Source organism: Pseudorasbora parva, chromosome 13 (genome assembly GCF_024679245.1).
Source record: "Pseudorasbora parva isolate DD20220531a chromosome 13, ASM2467924v1, whole genome shotgun sequence".
Taxonomy (NCBI): domain Eukaryota; kingdom Metazoa; phylum Chordata; class Actinopteri; order Cypriniformes; family Gobionidae; genus Pseudorasbora; species Pseudorasbora parva.
Window position 1 is genome coordinate 32691748 of NC_090184.1, and position 22804 is coordinate 32714551.

General features: G+C 38.9%; 1 protein-coding gene across 3 annotated transcripts in view; it reads left to right on the plus strand.

Moving 5' to 3' along the window:
- The first annotated feature begins 13361 nt into the window (after positions 1-13361).
- Positions 13362-22804, plus strand: part of sema6bb (sema domain, transmembrane domain (TM), and cytoplasmic domain, (semaphorin) 6Bb) — a 140181-nt gene continuing 130738 nt past the window's right edge. Inside the window, exon 1 of one of the 3 annotated variants that reach the window (XM_067414005.1) lies at positions 13362-14225. Coding sequence is in view for 2 of the 3 variants with exons in the window: in XM_067414003.1 (XP_067270104.1) it covers positions 16840-16860 (21 nt within the window). In the remaining variant the exon portion in view is untranslated. Of the gene's footprint in view, positions 14226-16824; positions 16861-22343; positions 22374-22804 lie in introns of those variants that run through there. The other 2 variants (XM_067414003.1, XM_067414004.1) reach the window with 2 other exon arrangements.

Genomic DNA, 22804 nt, shown 5'->3' on the forward strand with positions numbered 1-22804 from the left:
ATTTGATCATTTTTTTAATTTAATCTGATGAATGATTAGTTCTTGTAAATCTATTTTCTTATAACTTCACTCAGGAACATCACATTTATATGGTGATATATTTTACAGGCTGAGCTGGGCTGAGTTTCCCAGAATCCTTGGGCTATAAACATCCTCAAGAATCATAAAACGATCGTAGCAGCTGACCTGCATATTAAATTGTGATCCTCAACTCCTGTGGAATAGACATTAAGTCCCAACAATCATTGATGAGGCATTTATAATTCAAAGCACAGAGAGAAACATTCTTATGTGTGAGCGTGACGGATAACACTGTTGCCGTTGGCCCTGTTTTGTTTATTCATCATGTAGCTGCATTTCTCTTCTCATCTATGTAGTCGTCTCCAATTCACCAGTTAATGCCAAACCGGTCTCGAGACCCTTGATTTGAATCAAACTAGTGCAAGAGTGTATGTGTGTGGGCGTGCAGAGAGAAAAGAGTCGCAGAGGATTTCTGCAGCAACAGATGGGTTCTCTTATTATCTGTAACAAAAATCTCCAATTATCTGTCTCGTTTTAATTACTGCCCTGCGAGCTTTGGCATGACCCAGCCTATCGCAACAGCCACAGTCAAGAGGCATTAATACAGCCAGATGGGTTTTAAGGCCTTCTGTTAAACACACATGCACGCCTATCTCTGAACATGTATGTGGATATGCACACAAAACATTGTTTCTACAGTCTAATCACACTTGGATTAATCTCACAATGCCCATGTGCTTACATTCAAATCGCTATTGACGCCTGCTGTAGATGTGACATGCCAAACACACGAAACATTAAAGGAGTATTCCGGGTTTTCTTGGGCTCAATCTACAACATGTGCGGCATAATGTTGATTAGGCTATACCACAAAAAAACATTTTTTGGACTAGTATTTGGTAACACTATCTTTTTTTCCCTCATATTCTTCTCAAACAGGAAAAAGTGTAGTTAAGGTAGTGTAGGTTGTCCTGCCCTCGTGCCAGTGAACAGATCATCAGAGAAGAAAAGTTGTTGCAAGCTAGAGGAGAGGGGTTATTAATTTAAAATTATAATAATGATAAATCATTATTAAAAATACTGCAAAATAGACTACCATTTAAAAAAGGAAGGGTCAAGATTGATTTCATGGTGACTTTAGCATTCAAATCCTGTTTTCAAAATATTACAACAAGTCGTAATTCATATGCATTTAAAATTATTTAAATGTGGACTAAATCACTTATTAGCCTATTTTGCCATGACAACATAATGCTGACAAGGACACTTAAAAAGCCATAGCAGGCCTACGGCAACAACTTTGTAGCTCAAATAATAGAAGACGATTCTACAAGATTTTTTTTTTTTTTTTTTTACTAAGTTTGCTATTAAATCCTCAAAAAAGAAAAAAGAAAGAAAATAAATTAGTCCACTGCTGGAAATTTTTGATTGAATGTTTTCATTTTTATATGATAGGCGGTGCTATACACATCAGAATCTCCGGATCACAACACAAGTAAAGAAGAAACAGAAACAAGTGATAGATGATTGCTTACGTAAATTTAAAATAGCATGATAATTAAACATTAAACATCATACCGTTACCGAATAAACTGTCGCCTGTGAATCTTTGGGGCTGTTGATCTTTCTGATTCCGATCTGTAAGTAGTCTGACAAAATGAAAAACATGCCTTTTAAATTAAAATTACCCACATTCACGTGCTGATAAAAAGGTTACATGAAGCTAGAATAAAATGTTTTTAAATGGAAAGAGTTAAAGACAAGCCCTTTTCAACAATGATACCTAAATAGGAACATTGTAGTATACAATGTAATTTCTCAAGACCCATAAAAGGCACTAAAGACTTTGTTGTTCCACAATATGTGGTTCGACTGGTGGTTCTAGTTCTACAATAATTTTATGAAGCGACGAGATTAGTTTAGTGCGCAAAAATAAATAAATTACAACTTATATAGAAATGGCCGATTTCAAAACACAGCATAGTAAAGCTCATAGGTAAAGCTTCAGCTTATTGATTTATGATTCGGATCAAGTGTCCGCCAAACTGCTGAGATCACGTGACTTTGGCGATCTGAACTGCTGATTCATTACACTGATTCATAAGGGTTCGATGCTTCGCTTTGTTTTGAAATCGTCCATCGCTAAAATCGTTATTTATTTATTTTTTGTTGCGCACAAAATCTATTCTCGTCGCTTCATAAAATGATTGTAAAACCACTGTAGTGAGATGGGCTTTGTAACGACGTCTTTAGTGCCTTTTATGGGTCTTAACAGAGGAAATGACATTCGAGTCAGTGAAGGAGCGAAGGCCTGTCTGAGCCATTGGATTTCAACAAAAATATCTTCATGTCTGTTCCGAACATGAACGGAGGTGTCGAACGACATGAGGGTGAGTAATATTTTCATTTTTGTGTGAGCTATAGCTAATAACCCTTTAATAAAATGAACTTGAAGTATACTTATTTATTTTTTTATTGTTATTTTTTTGTGTGTTAATCAACATCATGGCATTTTAACACATGATTACGTCCTGTTTGAATCAATATAAGTCCTAAATCTTCGTAGAACATTTAAAATTCCAGTTTTATCTGTAAACACACGTTCTAAGTTAGCTCTTTGTTTTGTCAGTGTTTTATTATTTCACGTCTTTATTTCAGTACACTCCAAACGTAGATGACTGGAAGAAAATAAGACATGTATCACTGCTTGCTTCAGGAGATGTTATTGTTTTTACCATAGCTATGTCATCCGCTGTCTCTCGAGTTTGTGTGACAGTTTGCCCGAGGCTTGCTAGGGGGAGATGCATTGCAGAGTTCAGATCCGACCACTAGGGGGCACAAACTACATTCTCAATGGACTAAATCGGACAAATCGTTATCCTCAATTAAAACTCTTCTGTTACTGTTAGACATAAATGTGAATGAATAAATGATGTTAATGTGATGAATATCAAACGTGGATGTTTTAATAAAGAAAACAAAGTTAAGCAAAACACTTTTTTGGGGGAAACTGATATTCTAAATGCTATTTCCAGCTTTTAGAATATACAGCTTTTAGAAGGGCTTTTTAATGATGCATCTCTGTCAGTGAAATGAATAAAGATCTTCATCTATAGCCCAGATCTGACAGATCCATCATGGAAATGTTTTGATTGCAATAATAATGCTGGTAGCTTATTGAGTAGCTCTCAGTTAAAAAACATTTTTGTTAGTAGATGCAACAAGGCAGTAGGCTACATTTGTTTTTTTGAGTCATGCAATGTGATGTGTGCATTGACATTTTTAAAAACTTTTTTTTTTTAAACTACATGCTGTAATTAGCTTCACTGGTAACATATCTTCCTTCCTCGCCACATCCACTTGCACTTTATTACAGAGTGTTTCATATCCTCACTGTCATCTGAGGTCTGCATCTCTCTGCTATTAAAAAAAGTCTGTACTGCAGTGCAGTCACACTGTGAAGGGGGAAAACATTGGAAAATACGTGTTTAGTCCTGACTAAAATCTGTGTTTGTGCCTGCATCTACCACACTGCTAAACAAACAAACATAACCCAGTGTGCTCATGGAAACCAACCGAGCGGGAATATTACACGTTGCATTTGTCACGGTTATTGTTTTGTTTATTTTTCTTGAGTGGTCTTGAGTAATTTTTCCCAAGACCAGCTACGGCCCAGAGGCCAGTGGTGTCATCTGGTTCTGCTTTGCTCGCATTTAGCTTTGTTGGGTCGATTTGTTGTCGTCCAAATTGACCTGGATATTGGGTAATTGAAGATTCAGGGACAGCAGGCGAAATCTGCCTGAGGATATGAGGTTATTCCTGCCCTGTTGACAATATCGGCATCCTCTTATGTCGTATGATCGCACATGATCTGATCAATGGTGTGCTTTGGTGCACGTTTGCATACTGTACATCAAAACACAACCTAGTTAAAAAGATCTTTGCTATTTAGAATAGTAACATTAATGCATTGACATTGCCTGAATGATTTTTATTAGCATGCTCATATGTATTCCCAGCAAACAGAGAACATTCTCAGAACTTTGGTTAAGGTTCTGGTAAGGTTCTCTCAAAGTTATGAACAAACAGTGGCTATTTTAGTAACATTACTAGAACGTTTGCCCAAAATGATCTGGTCTTTTAATAATGTTGTCAAAACAGTAGCACAGAAACATTATTTATAGATTGTTCATGAACATTTGTTCAACATTAGGGTTATGATTTTTTAAACGTTACTTGTTTCAGAATGTTTAGAGTACAACATTTAAAAGTTTTGAACGTTCAGAGAACATTAAAAATAACTTAATTCCATTGGAATGTTTGCAAAACTTTTTGCTAACTTATTTCTTCATTATTTTAATCAGCATTATCTTTGATATCATCAACAACATAACATTTTGTTGCGAATAAAGTGCGTATAGAATGCAAAAAGTTATTTTGGTTTGACTTTTTATATGGATGAACAGATTATATTCTTTCTCGATATCAACGTCAAGGTCATGAGAGCTTTATTGTAGGCAATAACCCTCGAACTCTCCGCCATCTGGTTCTGGCGTGAGATGTCATCTTTTTCTTTCATATCTCATGTCTGGAATCATGTATGTGCCGGCTACATTCGGTATCAGTAACATAGAGGTTAAAGAAACAAATCATGACAAAGATGAAACATGATACATAAACTTCTGCCCTGAGACCATTTATCATTTAATAACATATTAGTGTGTGACCTTGGGCAGGCAGATACAGGAATTGGACCTAAACATATTTCATGTGGATTTGATATAGCTTTGAAGACTTAGCCTTGCATCAGCAGTAAAAAATAATTCACCTGCCACATCTGTTCTGTTCAGTGATTTTCTCAGTGTGATATGATTTTTTAGGCTTTGTCAATTTTTTAATCATTCTGTCTTTTTACACTCTCACACATCTGCATAAATAATTTAGCTTTTTAAACAGCCACATTCAGATTCACAGTAAGATAAGGCAAAATAGAGTTTTGCACCAGACTGCAAACACGAGTTGAACACAAGTAACATACCTGTAGCTTAAGAGTGTTTATAGGCAAGATAAAAATAATGAGAGAAAATAATTAGAAATTGTCTTGTGTCAAGCGTTCAAACTTATATCTACCAAACTAAAGTTAAAGTGTATGTATGTACAATATGTAAGATTTTTAGATTTAAATATCTGAAAACTACTAGAAACATTATATATTTTGTTGACCTGTGTATTGCATTATCCAAAATGGTTCCAAGAATGTTTAAATCCAGAGAATTATTTTAACCAGTGTTACGGACCGCGGCCTGTCAATGATGTCATATCCACGCTACCCTTTTATTTACGACGAGTAATGTTTTTACCATGCCTCAGAGACAATATTGTCAAGTGGCTAACATAGCATAATCAGAGACGGCTTTCTCCATCATATTTTAAAATGAATAGCTTGTCATTTAGCAGCAGTCATCCTGTTTTTATTAATATGATATTTTAATATCTAGATTACTGCAAAGTGCAACCAGTCTACTGAGCCATACCCTCCACTGAGCGAACACACATTATAACATAACTTTCAACACACTCAAATGTATTTAGTATGATTGTTTTAACCATGTAAACCAGCACTGCATTACCTAGGGCTGTGTATTGCCAAGAATCTGGCGATACAATACGTATCACGATACAGGGGTTACGATACGATATATTGTAATATATTGCGATATTGTAAGAGAGGGAATATATTGCGATATTTCTTTGTGGTTTTTTTATTTTATAATTTAAAATAAAGAACACAACCATATGCCTAAAACACGAGACAAAGTATTTTATTTAATGAATACAGTATAATTTATATCACTAATCACTATTTTGTGCAATCTGAGTAAAGTAAAATGTAAAGTGACTGCAGGATTCTTTATGTGTATATGTTTTAAAGGTTCACAGTATAGCAGTGGCTATTTAACAACAGAAAGTGCAGTCCATTTCATGACTGAATGACTGTTTGTTTTATATTTAATACAGTTAAGCTATTTTCTATAAAGCAGTCTATTGTATAAAGTGCTATTTCAAGTACTGAACTGCAGCGCTGGTGCATCCATATCCACATCGCTATGATCTTTCATTCTGCTGCCACTGCTGTCAGTGTTGGTGTGTGTTTATTTTGTTACTGAGAGGAAAACTTGCAGTACATTCTATCGAAACGCTTCTCAGCAGCGTGGGTGACGTCAGGATGTTAAGCGAGCTCTTAGTTTCAATGTGTTTCCCGAGTATTAGATTTTAACTTGGGCTATTTTGCAAACAAAATGATTCTTGTCGATTTCCTTACTGGCTTCTTTTTAGCTGAAGCCAAAATGAGTCCACACTTCAGCTCTGTATACTGCAAGAGCGCAATAATTCTATCGTCTTGAGAGCTGGGTTTGCTAATGCAAACAATAGTGATGCACACACTTTTACCCTGCGCTTCTCCGGCTCCACGTCAGTTATATGTTCTGAAATAACAGAACGTATAACTGACGTATAAATGCCATCTAGCGGTTGGGTGTTATACATTCTGTGGTTTAAACCGAACACAAAGCCACGAATCTTGGATGTAAATAAATAAATATATAAATATCGATATAGTGTTTTTGAGAATTGATACAGTATCGGCAAACATAATATTGCGATATTTACGTGTATCGATATTTTCATACACCCCTAGCATTACCCCACATATGCAACGAAAAGGTATAATTAAAGCATAATAAAAGCTCAGAGACAAAGGACTCTCTCATTAGTATTCGCTCCCAAGGGCTCTTGGCGCATCCTGCTCATTCCACTGCAACAATAATAAAACTTTAATACATTCGCTCATGAACATGATTTCTGCCTTCAGTCCTTCAGATTCCTTTCCATTGGCTGTGGAGGTGAAGAGTTAAGACTACAACTCCCATAATTCCACGCTCATTCACGGTGTCATCAAGCTACGCCTTTGCGTACTCGCGTACTACGACCTCTAATGGCGAAACTTACATACTGTGCCTTTAAGATTTAGAAATGTTCATTATAATTATAATATTTTCATATTAATTTCACAAATTTGTATATAATTCTAATATATATATTGTACAATTTTAATTGTTATTTAATATATAGATTAAACATTTTAAGTGTTAGAGTAGTGGAATGAAATGCTCTTTAGTCTATGAGTTTATTATTTGAATCCCTCGTTAATCTAAAACATTCCATCTCCATAGGTTTAAGATATATAAACTTTAAATAAACCTCAGACGACTTCACACAAACACTGTGAATTCATCACTCTGACAAAGCCGTGTAATTCATCATCACAGAAAATCTGTCATGATTTTGGTGTTTACATTTCTTTGTCGTTCCATGAAGTCCTCTGGAATGCTTTCGCTGTGTTTTTTGGAACAAGTCCAGTGTTGCACAAAACTCCGGAATCTCTAAAATGTCCTGTGCCGTTAACAGTCGGGTTCCATTACACAATCACGGGAACTCAACTCATCAAACCGTCCCTGAGTGGGCAGCGAGTATGATGCCTAGAAATACACCCCTCTGCTCCCGGGCTGACAATTTTAAAAGCGTTTTACTGAACTCATCTGAACATTTATAGAGGGGTGAAACGAAAACTGTTGTCTCCAGGGCAACACAACGAAAGCTAAATGGTTACAGGAACCCATTGTGTATTTTCAGACAGAGTAGACAAGAAAACAGTCAGGCCTATCATTCAGCAGGCTGTTAAAGATAAATAAATGAATCCAGTTTTCTGTATGCTTTTTCTTCTTCTAGAGGCTTTTAATGTTCCTGACACTCACACCAGCCCCTGTTTATTGCTCTGAGATCATTTCAGGTGTGGGTTGCTGGTGGGTCAGTGGCTGCGGTGTGTTCAGCACTCGGGGTGAGGTGAGATCTTTAAGCTGCTCGCAGTTAGACCGCCGTGACGACCTCATCACAGACCGCAGCTGCCTTACCAAACAAGGCCTTCAACAAGGCACACAGACCACTGAGAAATGAGAGATGAGGCTCTTTTGAACTGGCCTTATCTTCTCCAATATTTTACACAGACGGCCTGTAGCGTCATGGATGTAAAGAGTGTTGACGAAAATAAGAAGAGTGAAATTTTAAAAATCCAGTGTAAAATGCATGCGGCAAGTTTCTAAACTAACTTTTTGTGGTTTCAAATGGTTTTAGCTGTGCTAACATTTTTTCCTTGTATGGTGTAATCACAACATCATAAAACTTTAAAAAAAAGTTTAAATGAGAAAAATCTATACCAGACGAGTATTGAGAGTATAGAGAGGAGTGTATGGCTCTGTATATTAGCATGATGTCTGTGATTGGCAGGCAAATTCTCAAAGCACTGTTCTCGATGAGTATGTAACTGCTGAACGACCACAGATGACATGGAGCTCATATCAATATATATGTATAAATATTAAGCTTATTAGCAAGTCACTCCACATGAGATTTTTACTTGAATTAATCCTGCATTGTCAAAAAAAGGTCAAATCATTTGATATTTTAAAGGGTTAGTTCACCTAAAAATGAAAATTCTCTCATTAATTACTCACCTTCATGTCGTTCAACACCCTTAAGACCTCCGTTCATCTTCGGAACACAAATGAAGATATTTTTGTTGAAATCCAATGGCTCATAAAGGCCTTCATTGACACCAATGTCATTTCCTCTCTCAAGACCCATAAAAGGCACTAAAGACGCCGTTATAAAGCCCATCTCACTACAGTGGCTCTACAATAATTTTATGAAGTGACGAGAATAGTTTTTGTGCGGAAAAAATAAATGAATAACGAATTATATAGTGATGGTGAAACATATAGTGAAACTAAGTTTCGAACCGTTATGAATCAGCGTATCGAATCATGATTCGGATCGCCAATGACACGTGATTTCAATACGATTCGAAACGTATATGTCATTATTCCGTTTTTTTTTTGCGCACAAAAACTACACCCTTAAGGGTGTTGAACGATATTGGGGTAAGTAATTAATGACAGAATTTTCATTTTTGGATGAACTAACCCTTTAAGAGACTTACTGACCTTGACGAATTGTCATGCTAGTATGCAGGAGTCCGCTCTGACATCATTTTCTGTTTTCTGTTTCACCCTTCATGTTTATGCATGTTTATTGGACCACATGACTTTGATGTGACAAACAAAAGTTTTTCTTCAGAATTTAATAAGCAGTGTTTGTTATGCCAAACTACTTTACAAGGATTTCTTTCAAGAATTTCATTCTTTTAATACCCCATTCTTACCTATTTGGTCTTTTTCTTCATTGTGATATCGATCTAACCCTATGATATCACTGTTATTACATTTTCCTGACATTTTCAACCTCATGCCCCTCCATTTATTACAGCATTACATTACTTATCACATAAGAGGTGTGTTCAAGTTGTTGTATGAATTGTATTTATGATGTTGTGTTTTTAATAAATTAATAAATAAGACCATTGCCTACACTCACTACCAAACTCCAGTGTAGTAGCACAATAGATTGTCAGACTGGTCCAAACCAGCTCTGTTTTATCAGCACTGGACATCTACCAAGTTCAAATGACCTGTAATTGCATTTGCATTCACAAACGTTGAGTCAAGACTCCATGGAGAGTATGTTTATTGAGACGCAAGTAATAATGGCTGTTGATTCGATTTGTACATGTGCTTGCGATTATAGCAAAAACAGTAAAGAAAGAGGTTCGGATTTGGGTGGTTGACAAAAGTCACCTAGGGCTCAGCTTAATTGTTGCATTTGGCACTTCTTGCATGGATTTTTGCTCATGAACAAATAAGGCTTTGGAGATTTTAGACAGCTAGATGATTGAGAATGTGTAGGCTATTAGGCTGTTTGGTTTCCAGCCAGCACAATGATCTATATGGTGCTTTACGATATGGAATTATGGAGTGAAATCTTGTTACTGCAAGAACAAAAGCAATGCTACTGTAAAGCCACTGCGTACTTGAAGCAATGGGCCGAAACTGAAATATCCCATCCCATTAAAACTTGGATATCTCTAATAATGGATATCAACATGGAATAAACTGCTTGGCTATTCGCCGGCTGCTATCGGACCTGCAATCAAATCACAAGGAAATGGAGACATGATGGTTGGCTTGTGACTGCAAGTAATTCGATTGTGCTTGATCACATGCAATGTAGCCCTAGAGCTACGAAATGTGTCATTACACAGAGATATCACATTTCACCTCGTAATGGTGACCTCACTGTTCTTATCTCGCCCATTCGCCTATATATACACCTGGCAACCGGCGTTAGCCTGGAGCGGAAGACAGGAACATTATTTTAGCATCACAACTAAGAATAACGACTATTTCAGAGTTAGCGCTGATTCAGGGTGATCTTTGGTTGCTTCTCTAGCAGGAGTGAAAGCTAAAAAATGTTGCTCTTCAAAGGTCTTTGTCTCTGATAAACTGCCTCGTTTCGTGTTCCCAACACGGTTTTGTGGCCCGGGTTTGAAGCAAATGCTCCGTTTCAGAGAGGCAGTGTGGGATGAAAGCCAGGAAGAACAAAACTGAGCTTCTCTTTTGTTTATTTATTTGTTGTCAGTTCCACATCGCTCTCTTGCGAGAGCTTTACTTCAGATCAAATATGGAAAAGCGAACAAAGTGAGATGTTTCCCCTCAAAGTTTCTTTGGCCTAATTTGATACTTTTTTAAAAAAGATCACAATAAGGAGAATCGTACGTTGTAATAATTGTGAACCATTGGGGCTTAGCCAACTCAATTACCCCAATTGCTACAGCAGCAAATCATATTGACTTTGTGAGTGGAAGGTTCTGAATTGTCACAATGCCGTCTAATCACTAAATGAACTACAGTTTTCTTTTGTCTATGCAAACATGTTTTGAGTCACAGAAATTTCTCAGTTCCTTGAGAGGGACTTTTTCAGGTGTGTTTATTATCTGTCTGATGATGTCAGTCTATTTGTCATTCATGTACTTGCTCAAGGCATCTTCACGCTTCACAATTGAAGTCACCAACTGCTGAATGAATTACTGTTTGCATGCTGACTCATTTATTTTGTCTGGAGTCCTTACAATAACTTGGAAGAGTATGATAGAGGAATGCGGAAACAAAGAAGAGACAGTAGACAAGAGAGGATTGTTATTATTACCCTCCCTGTTACCCTCCTTTACTATCCTTATGGGGACAAACTGTCTTATGAAAATCTCACCTATGCAATTTTTGACATTTTTACAATTTTAATTGAGATGTAAATCTGGCACAAAAAGGCCACAGAAATAAATATATAATATACAGAAAGGAAAATAAGTATTTGAACACCCTGCTATTTTGCAAGTTCTCCCACTTAGAAATCATGGAGGGGTCTGAAATTGTCATCGTAGGTGCATGTCCACTATGAGAGACATCCAGAAATCACAATGTATGATTTTTTAACTATTTATTAGTATGATACAGTTGCAAATAAATATTTTAACACCTGAGAAAATCAGTGTTAATATTTGGTACAGTAGCCTTTGTTTGCAATTACAGAGGTCAATCATTTCCTGTAGTTTTTCACCAGGTTTGCACACACTGTAGGAGGGATTTTGGCCCACTCCTCCACACAGATCTTCTCTAGATCAGTCAGGTTTCTGACCTGTCGCTTAGAAACACCGAGTTTGAGCTCCCACTATTGGGTTTAGGGCTGGAGACTGGCTAGGCCATGGCAGAACTTGATATGCTTCTAACAGAGCGACTCCTTGGTTATCCTGGCTGTGTGTTTCGGTCATTGTCATGTTGGAAGACCCAGCCTCGACCCATCTTCAATGCTTTAACTGAGGGAAGGAGGTTGTTCTCCAAAATCTCACAATACATGGCCCCGGTAATCCTCTCCTTAATACAGTGCAGTCGCCCTGTCCCATGTGCAGAAAAACACCCCCAAAGCGTGGTTACCACCCCCATGCTTCACAGTAGGCATGGTGTTCTTGGGATGGTACTCATCATTCTTCTTCCTCCAAACACGTTTAATGGAATTATGACCAAAAAGTTTTATTTTGGTCTCATCTGACCACATTCCTTTCTCACATGACTCCTCTGGATCATCCAAATGGTCATTGGCAAACTTAAGACGGGCCTGGACATGTGCTGGTTTATTTATTTGATTTACTGACACACACAGACAAAGAACATCTGACTGTACATGAATAATCACATTACAGGCATTAGAATGAACACATTTACTTAGCCTACATGTTGCATTACTGCTGAGCCCAGGCACTGTATTTTGTAATCCTCAACATGCTTATTGTTTGGTACTAGCTGGACTAGGCCTATGTTACATGTGCAAATCGGTGGGCGGAGCTAAACAGACAGTGATGAAGTAGGCGTTGATCTTCTTCTGCAGAGGCGGTGTTTCACCACATTCTGACGTCAAGATGAGGCACTGCTGGGCCTGGTGTCTATAAAAGCTTTTCTTTGACTAACAAGGACGTTTTAAGCTCTGAAACTTACAGGATTTTCTTATATCATGAATTTTTATATATCCAAAGCTCAAAGGAAAGTTGATTTCTCAATTCATCACTCCTTTAATATGTAGGCTTATTGAAGGCATATAAATTACATATAAAAAATAAATAAATAAAATATGTAGCCTATAAATATTATTTGATTAAAAATATAATCAGTGCAATCACGTCAGAGTAGATATATATATATATATATATATATATATATATATATATATATATATATATATATATATATATATATATATATATATATATATATATATATATATATATATAATATATATATATATATATAATGTGCATACACACACACACACACACACACACACACATCTGGTTCACTATCTTTGTGGGGACTCTCCATAGACGTAATGGTTTTTATACCGTACAAATTGTACATTCTATCCCTATAAATCTACCCGTCACAGGAAACATTCTGCATTTTTTACTTTCTCAAAAAAAAACTCATCCTGTTTGATTTATAAGCCTTTTGAAAAGTGGGGCCCGCTGGCTGGTTTCCACAATATAGATGTGAATATGATCTCCGGTTTTACTATCCTTATGGGGACATTTGGTCGCCACAATGTAATATAAACAAGGACACACACACACAGATGATTTATGATTTATTGTTTTTTATTTATTTATAACTCATTTTTTATGCTTCTTTATTCAGAATACATTTAACATTTTAAGTATTTACACTGCTTTGCAGTGTAAAGATGATGACTTTATTTTAATGCTTAAGCTCCCTCTTTCGATCTCCAAATTAAATTCACTTACTTTGCCACTTGCTATACGAGGACTAACCCACTCAACCAAGTATCGCCAATGTATTCCCTGACCTCAAATGATTAACAACAAATTAATTCCGCTCCAGTCTGCAGCTCTATTCTGCGTCAGGTTTTGGCATTGACTTGCGTTTCAATAGCTGTGGGTGACAGACTTACAACAGCGCCGAGATAGCAAACGCGTGATCTTTCTCTCTCACACCAAACGCCGTGGGCTACATGCCGGGGATTGCAGGATATATTACATTTCTTCCGGACAATAAGAGTTTCTCTTAACGGATTCCAAAGGTTGGACTCAAATTGAAGGCAGCGGCGCGCGCACCAAACAAAACGTGCCTTTTTGTCCACGCGCTCAGAAGCGTACATTCTACTGGCGCAGCACTGAATAAGTATTGGAGCGGTAGGTGATTGATAAGGCAAATGTTTCCAGCCCAGACAGACACGTTTTCATAAGGCACAGCTGGTTGCTCTGGCGTGGACTGGTTTTTCCATCATTTGCTAGACATAAGGCAGTTTATCCCCGCTAATTCCAAGCGACTTCTTGGATTCTAGAAGGCTGTCCGAAGGGGAATACAGCGGCTGCAGGACCAAGTCGGGAATGCCATTTGTTCACGAGCAGCATAGACGAGCTTTGTCGCGCGGTGTTTTTTGCCCGGGGACAGGTGTCGTTGTGTACGTTGGGGTAGGGGGTTAGTTGTTGGGGGTTTGGACACAGTTGTCTTAAGGATGTCAGATCAGGGATCAGATCTACACAGAGACAGGTGCGATAGAGAGGAGTAGATTTCACGCGGACCCCTCCTCTCCTCTCCTCTTCTCCTCTCAGTCATTCTGGATTATAGTACCGAGGAGGAGAGTCATTCACAGAGAACCGGGCTCACCGTTTCCCGCTGCTGTTATCGGTGAGTGTGCTGGTTTACCCAATGATAAGCTTCTGTCCTGGATTGTAATACTAGTTGTTACGGGTTTTTCCTCTCCATCTCTGTTTTGCGATGATGGGTTTGGTTCTGCACGCTCCCTTGCAATGTGCCGTTTCTACTCCAAAGTATATAAGTCTTATAATATTGTTCACTGTGTAGTCGTGCTATAACTGATTTAAATGAGGAATTAAAGAAATGTAGTTATTTGTAATATTTAGTGTAATAATGTAATATTTAGAGATGATTTAAAGAGTTGCTGGTCATGACTGGATTTTGCCTATGACATTCGGGTTGTGTTGAAGGCTAGCTTTACGGATGATAGAACAACAGAATTAAATAATTAACAATTCTTCACATTTGACTGTAGCCTAGTTGAGGTTCATTTGTCTTTATCAGATTTACGTATTGACAGCAATATCACTTAACCAATTTTTTTTTATTTATCAAATGCGGCTTTTGTCTTCATTTTATTTCTCTCGTATGCCTCTATTTATGTAGCTTTTTGCTCTCAGGTCGTCTGCGTTTTTACACTCTTAATTAAGTGCCTTTCTCAAAACTGAGACTTTTCTCCAAACTTTGCTACCTGTACGACTTGACACAGCAAATAATCTTAAATGCACTTAAATCACCCCCAAAAATATAACCTATTTACACCTAAACCTTTGAGCAAGATTTAAAAATAATAATGAGATGATTCTTTAGTAAAACGAGAATGACATCTCTTAATTGTGTTTATATGTATAGTATAAGAGAACTTAATTTTCATGCTTCAGCATGCCTTACATTTCGCATTAGGTAATTCTACCATAAATGTAGCCCTGATGTGAAACAAAACATGTCGGCACATATCCAACTTTAATCAAATAGATTGACACCAATATGGAAACATAACAATCCTAATCAACATTCTTCTGTGTTGATACACCTAGAAAAAAATCGTCAGGCATGTTTGCATGACATTTCAAAGATGGACTCTTTTGAAACAGCAAAAATGCTGTCAGTTGGAAGGAGTGTTACTCTGGTAGTTGTTTTTCTTATTTATATATTTTTTTAGATGGTAAAAGTTCCTTAGTATGGAATTTCTGTGTGAATACATGGCAGATTGCTGTACATTGCTAATTTAAACATACATGATTGAACATTTTTGAGTGTGTAGATAAAGTTAGATGTAGAAACATTAAAGTTTTGCAATAATTTGTCTGCGAGTGAGAAAAGAATTTATAAGTTTGGAAAGATGTGGTCAATCAATGCAACAACAAAATGATACACTTATGTTGCATTGACTGTCTGTAGACTTTTGAAAAGCGAACTAGTAGAAATGTAGCCCAACTCACCATAGACAGGGCTCAATCCGAGGGGCGGGATAAACGGTTGTTTTTCAAACTCCCTCTGCACACGATAGGATAGCGCTACAACCAACCAGAGCAATGAAGGTGAAGCAGAGCTCGTTGACAGATTAATCTTTCGCTGTATCCGGTCGGCGAAACTCAGAACGCATCTTCCCTTCTTAAGAATGACTTCAGTGCCCTTCTTTGTTCTTTTCTCAGAAAAAAAGCTTAACTCCAAGTCTTCCAGAGTCGCGGTCAAAGCTGATTCGAAAGAACGCCATTCGCCAGCTTCTGTGTTTACTAGCACGCAAGCGCAACTCGGCTGTCATTGTTAGGCCCCGCCCACTGACTCTATACACAATGTGATTGGCCTCTCCAGAGTTTGGATTTTACAGCTCAGAACTGTATTGAGAGTTGTTAGACGACACTCGCAGCAGATTAGATGTGCTGCCGTAGTGTGCGTCTAGATTTCTAGGCTAGTAGAAATGCTCTTTTGACTAAAACCAATTGTAAACTGTGAACAGTAGCTGTTAAATGGAAAGCATGTAAATCTAGATGTCACTGTTCTTTTCTCATTCACACTCACTGTTTCTCAAGAACTGACATTTAAAGCTGCACTCTTAAAAATAAAGGTTCCAATTACGACCAAAAGGTTTTTACAGTCAGATTTCATAGCAGAACCTATTTTAGTTCCACAAAGAGCTTTTTATTCTGTACTTGAAACCCATATGTTTCAGTGCTTTTAGAATCCAGATACCGCAGTTCACTGATCTTTTAGTCTCCTATTGCTCAATACAGCCAAATAACTTTTTTTTTATAGATGCCTTGAATATAAAAAATGCCAAGGAACCAATGAAGATGTTATGTTGTATATGGTTGGTGGGTGTTTACATGTACCATATCATCCAGGTGTTTGAACGTACACCCAGTAAGCAGCTCTTCATATTTGACCACACTAAGTGGGTTGCATTGTTTAACGATAGTGTTTTTCATTCTGCTTTCTCGACGCGAGGGTGAACTTTCATGAATGCCTGGCTCTTCGGCACAGTCCCTCTGCCGCCTCGCTGTGAGACACGGTTTTTGTCGTAGTCCCCCTGTTTCAAATTCAAATAGCCATTGCGCTGTCTTTTGTTATCCTTCAAGGTTTGTGGACTGGAAAAAGAGAAAGAAGTGAGTGAAGTCCCTAAGGGTGAAAGCATTTTAAAAGAACCCAGGAGAGAGAGAGCAGATGAGAAAGGAGGTGAAAAGGGGATTTGCCAGTAGAGACGATGTCCTTTAGTGAAAGAAAGGTAAGATGTGGATAGGATAGCAGTCTGCTTTTTCCACCAACATCTCAAGCTTACTGAACAAGAATTGTTCTTTGATGTAAAATAAAAAAATAATAAAAGTTGACTGTCTACATGATTAAAGGTCTCAAGCTCAATAGCAGTCATTAGGACTGTTCAGTTTTTGCATTGTGAATTGGTTTATTATCATCCATCTTCTTTGTTTGGTTTCAGTCCAGCTTAAGCGTTCACATTTTTTCGTTTCGGCAGTCCCTGAGGCCCATGATTCATGACTGAGGGTGGCATTTGTATGAGTGCCACTGACCTCTTTCTGCGCACATACAAAACCACTCATTACACACTGAATTATCATTAGCACACAGCACACAATGTGTGAAGTGCACAAGAAGTGTACAACTCCCCCTTTCTGCAAGTTGGTTGGAACACATGACTTGTTTTTTTCCCCTTAAGAATTAATCATTTAATATAAAGTTTTCTTTCTTCATTATGATTTCACACTGACATTTTTGGCCCCCACAAATTGACCATAAATTAATTAAAATTAGTTGTTAGAGGTGTATTCAAGTTGTTGCATGTGTGTATTTTTTAATAATTTGATAGGACAAAAAGTTAGTCACATCATTGACCCAGTTATGTTTCTGTTCTCATTCGCAACAATGCTAATTCTGCTGCTGCCGTTGTTCTTTGTGCGGCTTTAATGCACTTCGCATCTTAACAGACTGTTCAGCGGAGCCGTTTTAATCCCCAACAAACATAGAGCTGTTTTATTACCAGCCTTACTTAAGGTCGAGATGTGCAACTTTCCCAACATGCCCCGAGCCTGAGCAAGCCTCCTGCTGATTTTACTGGGATGTAATTTGGAAGATATTCTGAAATGTGATTGGGTGAATTAGAAGAGGAGGGAAATGGAGAGTGTTCCAAGTTTTCTTGAATAGGTGCCCTGTACAAGTGCGCCCTTTTCCCCCCAACAGCCGCACTTCACCCCTCAGTGCAAGTGTTGAGGCCAGAGTGCCGAGGGAACAGGTGCTGCGGGCACAGGGGGCACACGCGCAAACACACACACATGCACGTTTACAGTTGCCCTTGGGGTTTTGTGTCACCTGCGGCTGCTTAACACCCCCCACCCCCAGCATGAACCCTTTTCGAGGCAGTCCATGGCCAGAGGGGCGCAGTTCACTGGCACTCCCCGTCACAGGGCCCCTTAACTCCCTCCCTGTCATTTTTTTGTCCACTTTATTGGTCTTTTACTGTCATCCGGTTTCCTTCCCTTTTCTTTTTTTCCTTTTGTCAGCCCTTGATTTCTCCATATCTCAAACTGTCCCTCCCTTTTTGGCACAGCGCTCGCCCTTTCTTTCTCTCCCTACTTCTCTCTGTCTCTCCCTCACTCTTGTCTTGATGTCAGACCCTTCCAGACAGAGTGCTTTCTCTCAGTGTGCTGTCAGACTAAAGGACACTGCCCACTGGGACGCTGAAAGGAACAAATTGACCGGAACAATGTTCTCACTTAGCATGTTGAGCTTGCCGAAAGAGAAGGTGAGAAGCACGCTGGGCCCGCAAGTTGAGATGCCCACCCGATCTTTCACCGTTTTCCCATCATCCATTTATGTCTGTTGAAGGTTAATATAGGAGTTGCAGTGAAGGAGCAGTAAACGCATTAACCAGTGACCTCAAAAACCTCATTTCCCATGATCCTCCTGCCCCTGGAGGGTTAACCCCTCTCCTGACCTGCCATAAGGTGCTGGAGGTCATGGCTCCTCCCATTAAAATGTAATAGAGCTGCTCTTCCATTCCCTCTCAGTGAAGAGCGTTTCTCCCTGCAGTTTAATCACACATCCAGCCTCTATCTTTCATCTTTTTCTGTTCAACTGATCTGCCACATCTTTCACGTCAAACATAAGTGAATTCAGAATTTACCCCGGGAAAAAAAAGCCCATAATCAGGTGAGTGTGGGGACATTGTTCCTTGGTCCAAAGTTACTTAACAGGGTGGTTTCGTTTTTCCTCTTAATCCCTTTTAATTTTCTATTGTTTCCTTTCTTTCCTGCTCTCCATTATTTTCATTCTCTCCTCTTGTCCTTTGCTTTTTGATTTGCCTTCTCTCGCTTTTCTTAATTTTTCATTTTTCCCTTTCCTTTTCCTTTATCACATTTCCTTTCCTTGCCTAATTTTCTGTTTCCTTTTACTTCTACCTCATTTTCTTTTACCTTTCTGCTTTTCCATACTTGGGCTTTCTATACGTTTCCTTCTACTACCCTTTCCTTTCAATTTTTTCTTTCCATCCAATCCTTTTTACTTCCTTTCCCATTAGTTCTTTTTATTTGTCTATCATTTCCCTTTCCTTCCCTTTTTCATGTAATTTTGTTTCTTGCTTTCACTTTTCCTTCCCCTTACCTTTTTGTTCCACCCTTTCCTTTCATCCAAGCTGATAAATTCTTTACAGTCATTGCGTAAGCTACATAAATACCACCTCAATGCGTAAACAGCAGGCAGGATATCAGAGAAAGAAAGAGTTTTGTGTGCAGGGGGCTGTGTATGACTCCTTCAGAACACAGAGAGGGCTGTGAAAGGAGATGCTGAATGCGATTCCAGGCCTTCGGCTGAGAGAACGAGGTGATGAGAAAAGATGGTGGGCGACAGGAGATTGTTAGCCTGCATGGGCGTGAATAAACAGGGCAAGTGTGTGTGTGTGTGTGTGTGTGTGTGTGTGTGTGTGTGTGTGTGTGTGTGTGTGTGTGTGTGTGAGAGAGAGAGAGAGAGAGACAGAAAGAGACAGACAGCGGATGTGTGAAAGTAAGAAAGAGAAATAGAAAAAACTGTACGTGTGTGAATGTTTCATTGCGCCTTTGCTTATTCTCTGAGGCCCAGTCACATCTTTCTTCTTGGCAGCATGAAGATTTGTTAACGAGGGGAGATGCTAACAATGAGGACCTGGGAAAAACACTACAAGTCAGAGTAGAAAGACAGGATGCTACTTATCCACATACTCATATAGGACTTGTTCACACCTGATATTAACATCCATCTTAAGTGATGTGCTCAGTCAAGTCAAGTCAACTTTATTTATATAGATCTTTTTACAATGACGATTGTTTCAAAGCAGCTTCACAGTGTTAAACAGGACAATATTGCAACCAAATTTGATTCAGCTCAGCTGTACCGTCATTATGAAGAAAACAGTGATGTTATCAGCTTATTTTAATTCATCATATACCGACAATTTTGGCAGATCAGCATTATAGTTTATACAATTAATAAAGACCTAATACATTTTATTTGGATATTTAGATCGAAATTTTAGTGTCCCCAACTGAGCAAGCCAAGCCAAAGGCGACAGTGGCAAGGAACCAAAACTTCATCAGGGCATGATGGAGAAAAATAAACCTTTGGAGAAACCAGGCTCAGTCGGGGTGCCAGTTCTCCTCTGGCCTATTAACAAACCGTGTATGATTATTATTCTGGCAACCTTACAGGTCAGAAATCGTATTAGGTGGACAGGGCTTAACATAAAGACGGCCGAGTGGTGCTTGCGTGCTTCTAGTTAACACAGAAACTGGCGAACGGCTGTCTTTCGAAACAGCTTTGACCGCGACTCTGGAAGACTTGGAGTTAAAGGGGTACTTCAGCGCTGGGAAGATGAATCGGTATTTAAACTGGGTCATCAATGCAGTAGAAATGTGAAATTATTTTTGAATTTGGTGTCTTCTAGACTGAGAAAAGACAGAAAATGTATTTTTGTCCCATGGGGATGAAAGACTACAATTCCCAGAATGCTTCGCTGCCCTGTGAGGCCATTCCCACCACCACCAACTTCATTACAGTGACTGAGTTAGAGAAGACACTACAATTAAAAACTGAACGTGTCTGTTCAATATAATGAGTGAGTCACCGCGGGAGTGTCACAGCACTGAGCACTAACTGCACGAGTGATGAGAGCTGAGGTAATCGCGACTACACTCGCGGCATACATTCACACAGGAGTTCAGTCTGGCACGCGTTTCAGTTCATGCCTTTGCAAGCTTAACTTTCATAGAAATTAATTTGAGAAGTTAAAAGACTTACATTGCTCACCATAGCTCCGTTTAAATGATCCTGTCTGCAAGCTGAGCTCTCCCTGCCAGCTGAGTGTAATCTCCCATCCCCCATGCGCAGATTCAAAACATGCGGAAATGGCTCCCTCTGCTGGCTGTAGTCTTTAGCCTCTGGGCAAACATTCCTCCTATGATGCAAAAATCGTCATTTTGCATCATAGGAGGAATTTTTCCAGAAATAAAATGCATAAATCTCTTGTCTCAGGGAGATATGAGGGGGGAAAGCACAATAATTTGAATATTCTCCAGGGTTTCTACTGATACAAAGCCATATGCTAATCGCTGAAGTAACCCTTTAAGCTTTTCTCTGAGAAAAGAACAAAGAACGGCACTGAAGTCATTCTTAAGAAGGAAAGATGTGTTCAGAGATTTGCTGACCTGATACGGGCAAAAGTTTAATCTTTCAGCTAGCTCTGCTTCACCTTCGTTGCTCTGGTTGGTCGTAGCGCTATCCAATGCATGCACGCCGTGCAGAGGGCGTTTGAAAGACAACCGTTTATCCTGCCCCTCGGATTGAATCCCGCCCCTCGGATCGAGCCCTATCAATGGTGAGTTTCCAGACCAAACATCTTGATGTGGGTCTGGCTTGTCAGGCTAATAAACCCCTGCAGTTCCCCAAGAACCCAAGATGTTGTCCAATGATTGACAGGGTGGTGAACTGAAGGTTTGATTGACAGAACTTTAAGTTTTGTTGATATGACTTTTGGACCCATATTTAACACTGCATCCCTCACCCAAGACTTATCTTAATACCAGGTGACATATTAAGCAGATTTACACTCACTACATCTGTTTTTTTTCTCTCTTCTCACCTCAGGCTGCATCTGTCTATCACTTTCGCTTTCACCTACACACTTACACACACCCCAATGCAAAAATCCTCACATTGTTGCTTGCTGTTTTTGGCTGATGATGCTCTGCAGCTGGTGTGAGAACACAGTCTCTCAGGTAGACAGGAAGCGTGTGTTTGTTGATGAGGAGGATAAAGCCATAGATGACTCACTGAGCCTCTGAGGACACATTCCTGCTTTTTGGTGGTTAAAACACCTGAGGATGTTCATTTTACAGCCTTTCTTTGTCCCCACAGAGGTGCTTTTACCTAGAACACAGCTCCGTCTTTCCTCTCTACTAGACAGGGTTGTTTGCACAGTGCTGCACTACTGTTAAATGTTTAACTATCTCCGTGTTTGTGGACTTTCCTTTTCCTCTAATTCACTCCTTTCTGTCTCTGTCTGAGCGACTCGTTCTCAGCCTCAAGGTAATTAACAGCGTTCTGCATTCTGTGACCCGCAGGATGCAATCATGCATGAGCGAGGGAGAGAGACTGAACAAAGTATCCCTGAAATGAATGTGGGGCTCAAGATAGGAAAGAGAGAAAGAGGGACAGGGCAAAGGACAGAGGGCAATAGGAGAGATGCCAGCCAGTGAGGTAATCCTGAGAGCGTATGAGAAAAATGAGCAAGAGATGGGGCTCTGGAGAGGGATTGTGGGTGTTTAACGGACGGGCGGGCAGGATGCTGGCGGCTTATAAACATTTAAATCAAGAACTCGGAGGAACCAATTAATGTATAGAAACGAGTTCTTGCACAAATCAGCTCATAGAGCCAAACAGAACACTGTCGACTACCCCTTTTTCCCTCTCTAAAATACCCATACTGACTCTTTGGAAGGAGTTTCAGTAAACATGAGGTTGTGTAATCATGACCCTTCAAATAATATATATATCTTTTTTCACATTACAATAATGACTTTTATTTAATTTATCTGTTTTTGCAGTATGTAATATGCAATGTAATGCAATGTCTTTTGAATGTTAAAGGGTTAGTTCACCCAAAAATGAAATTGATGTCATTAATGACT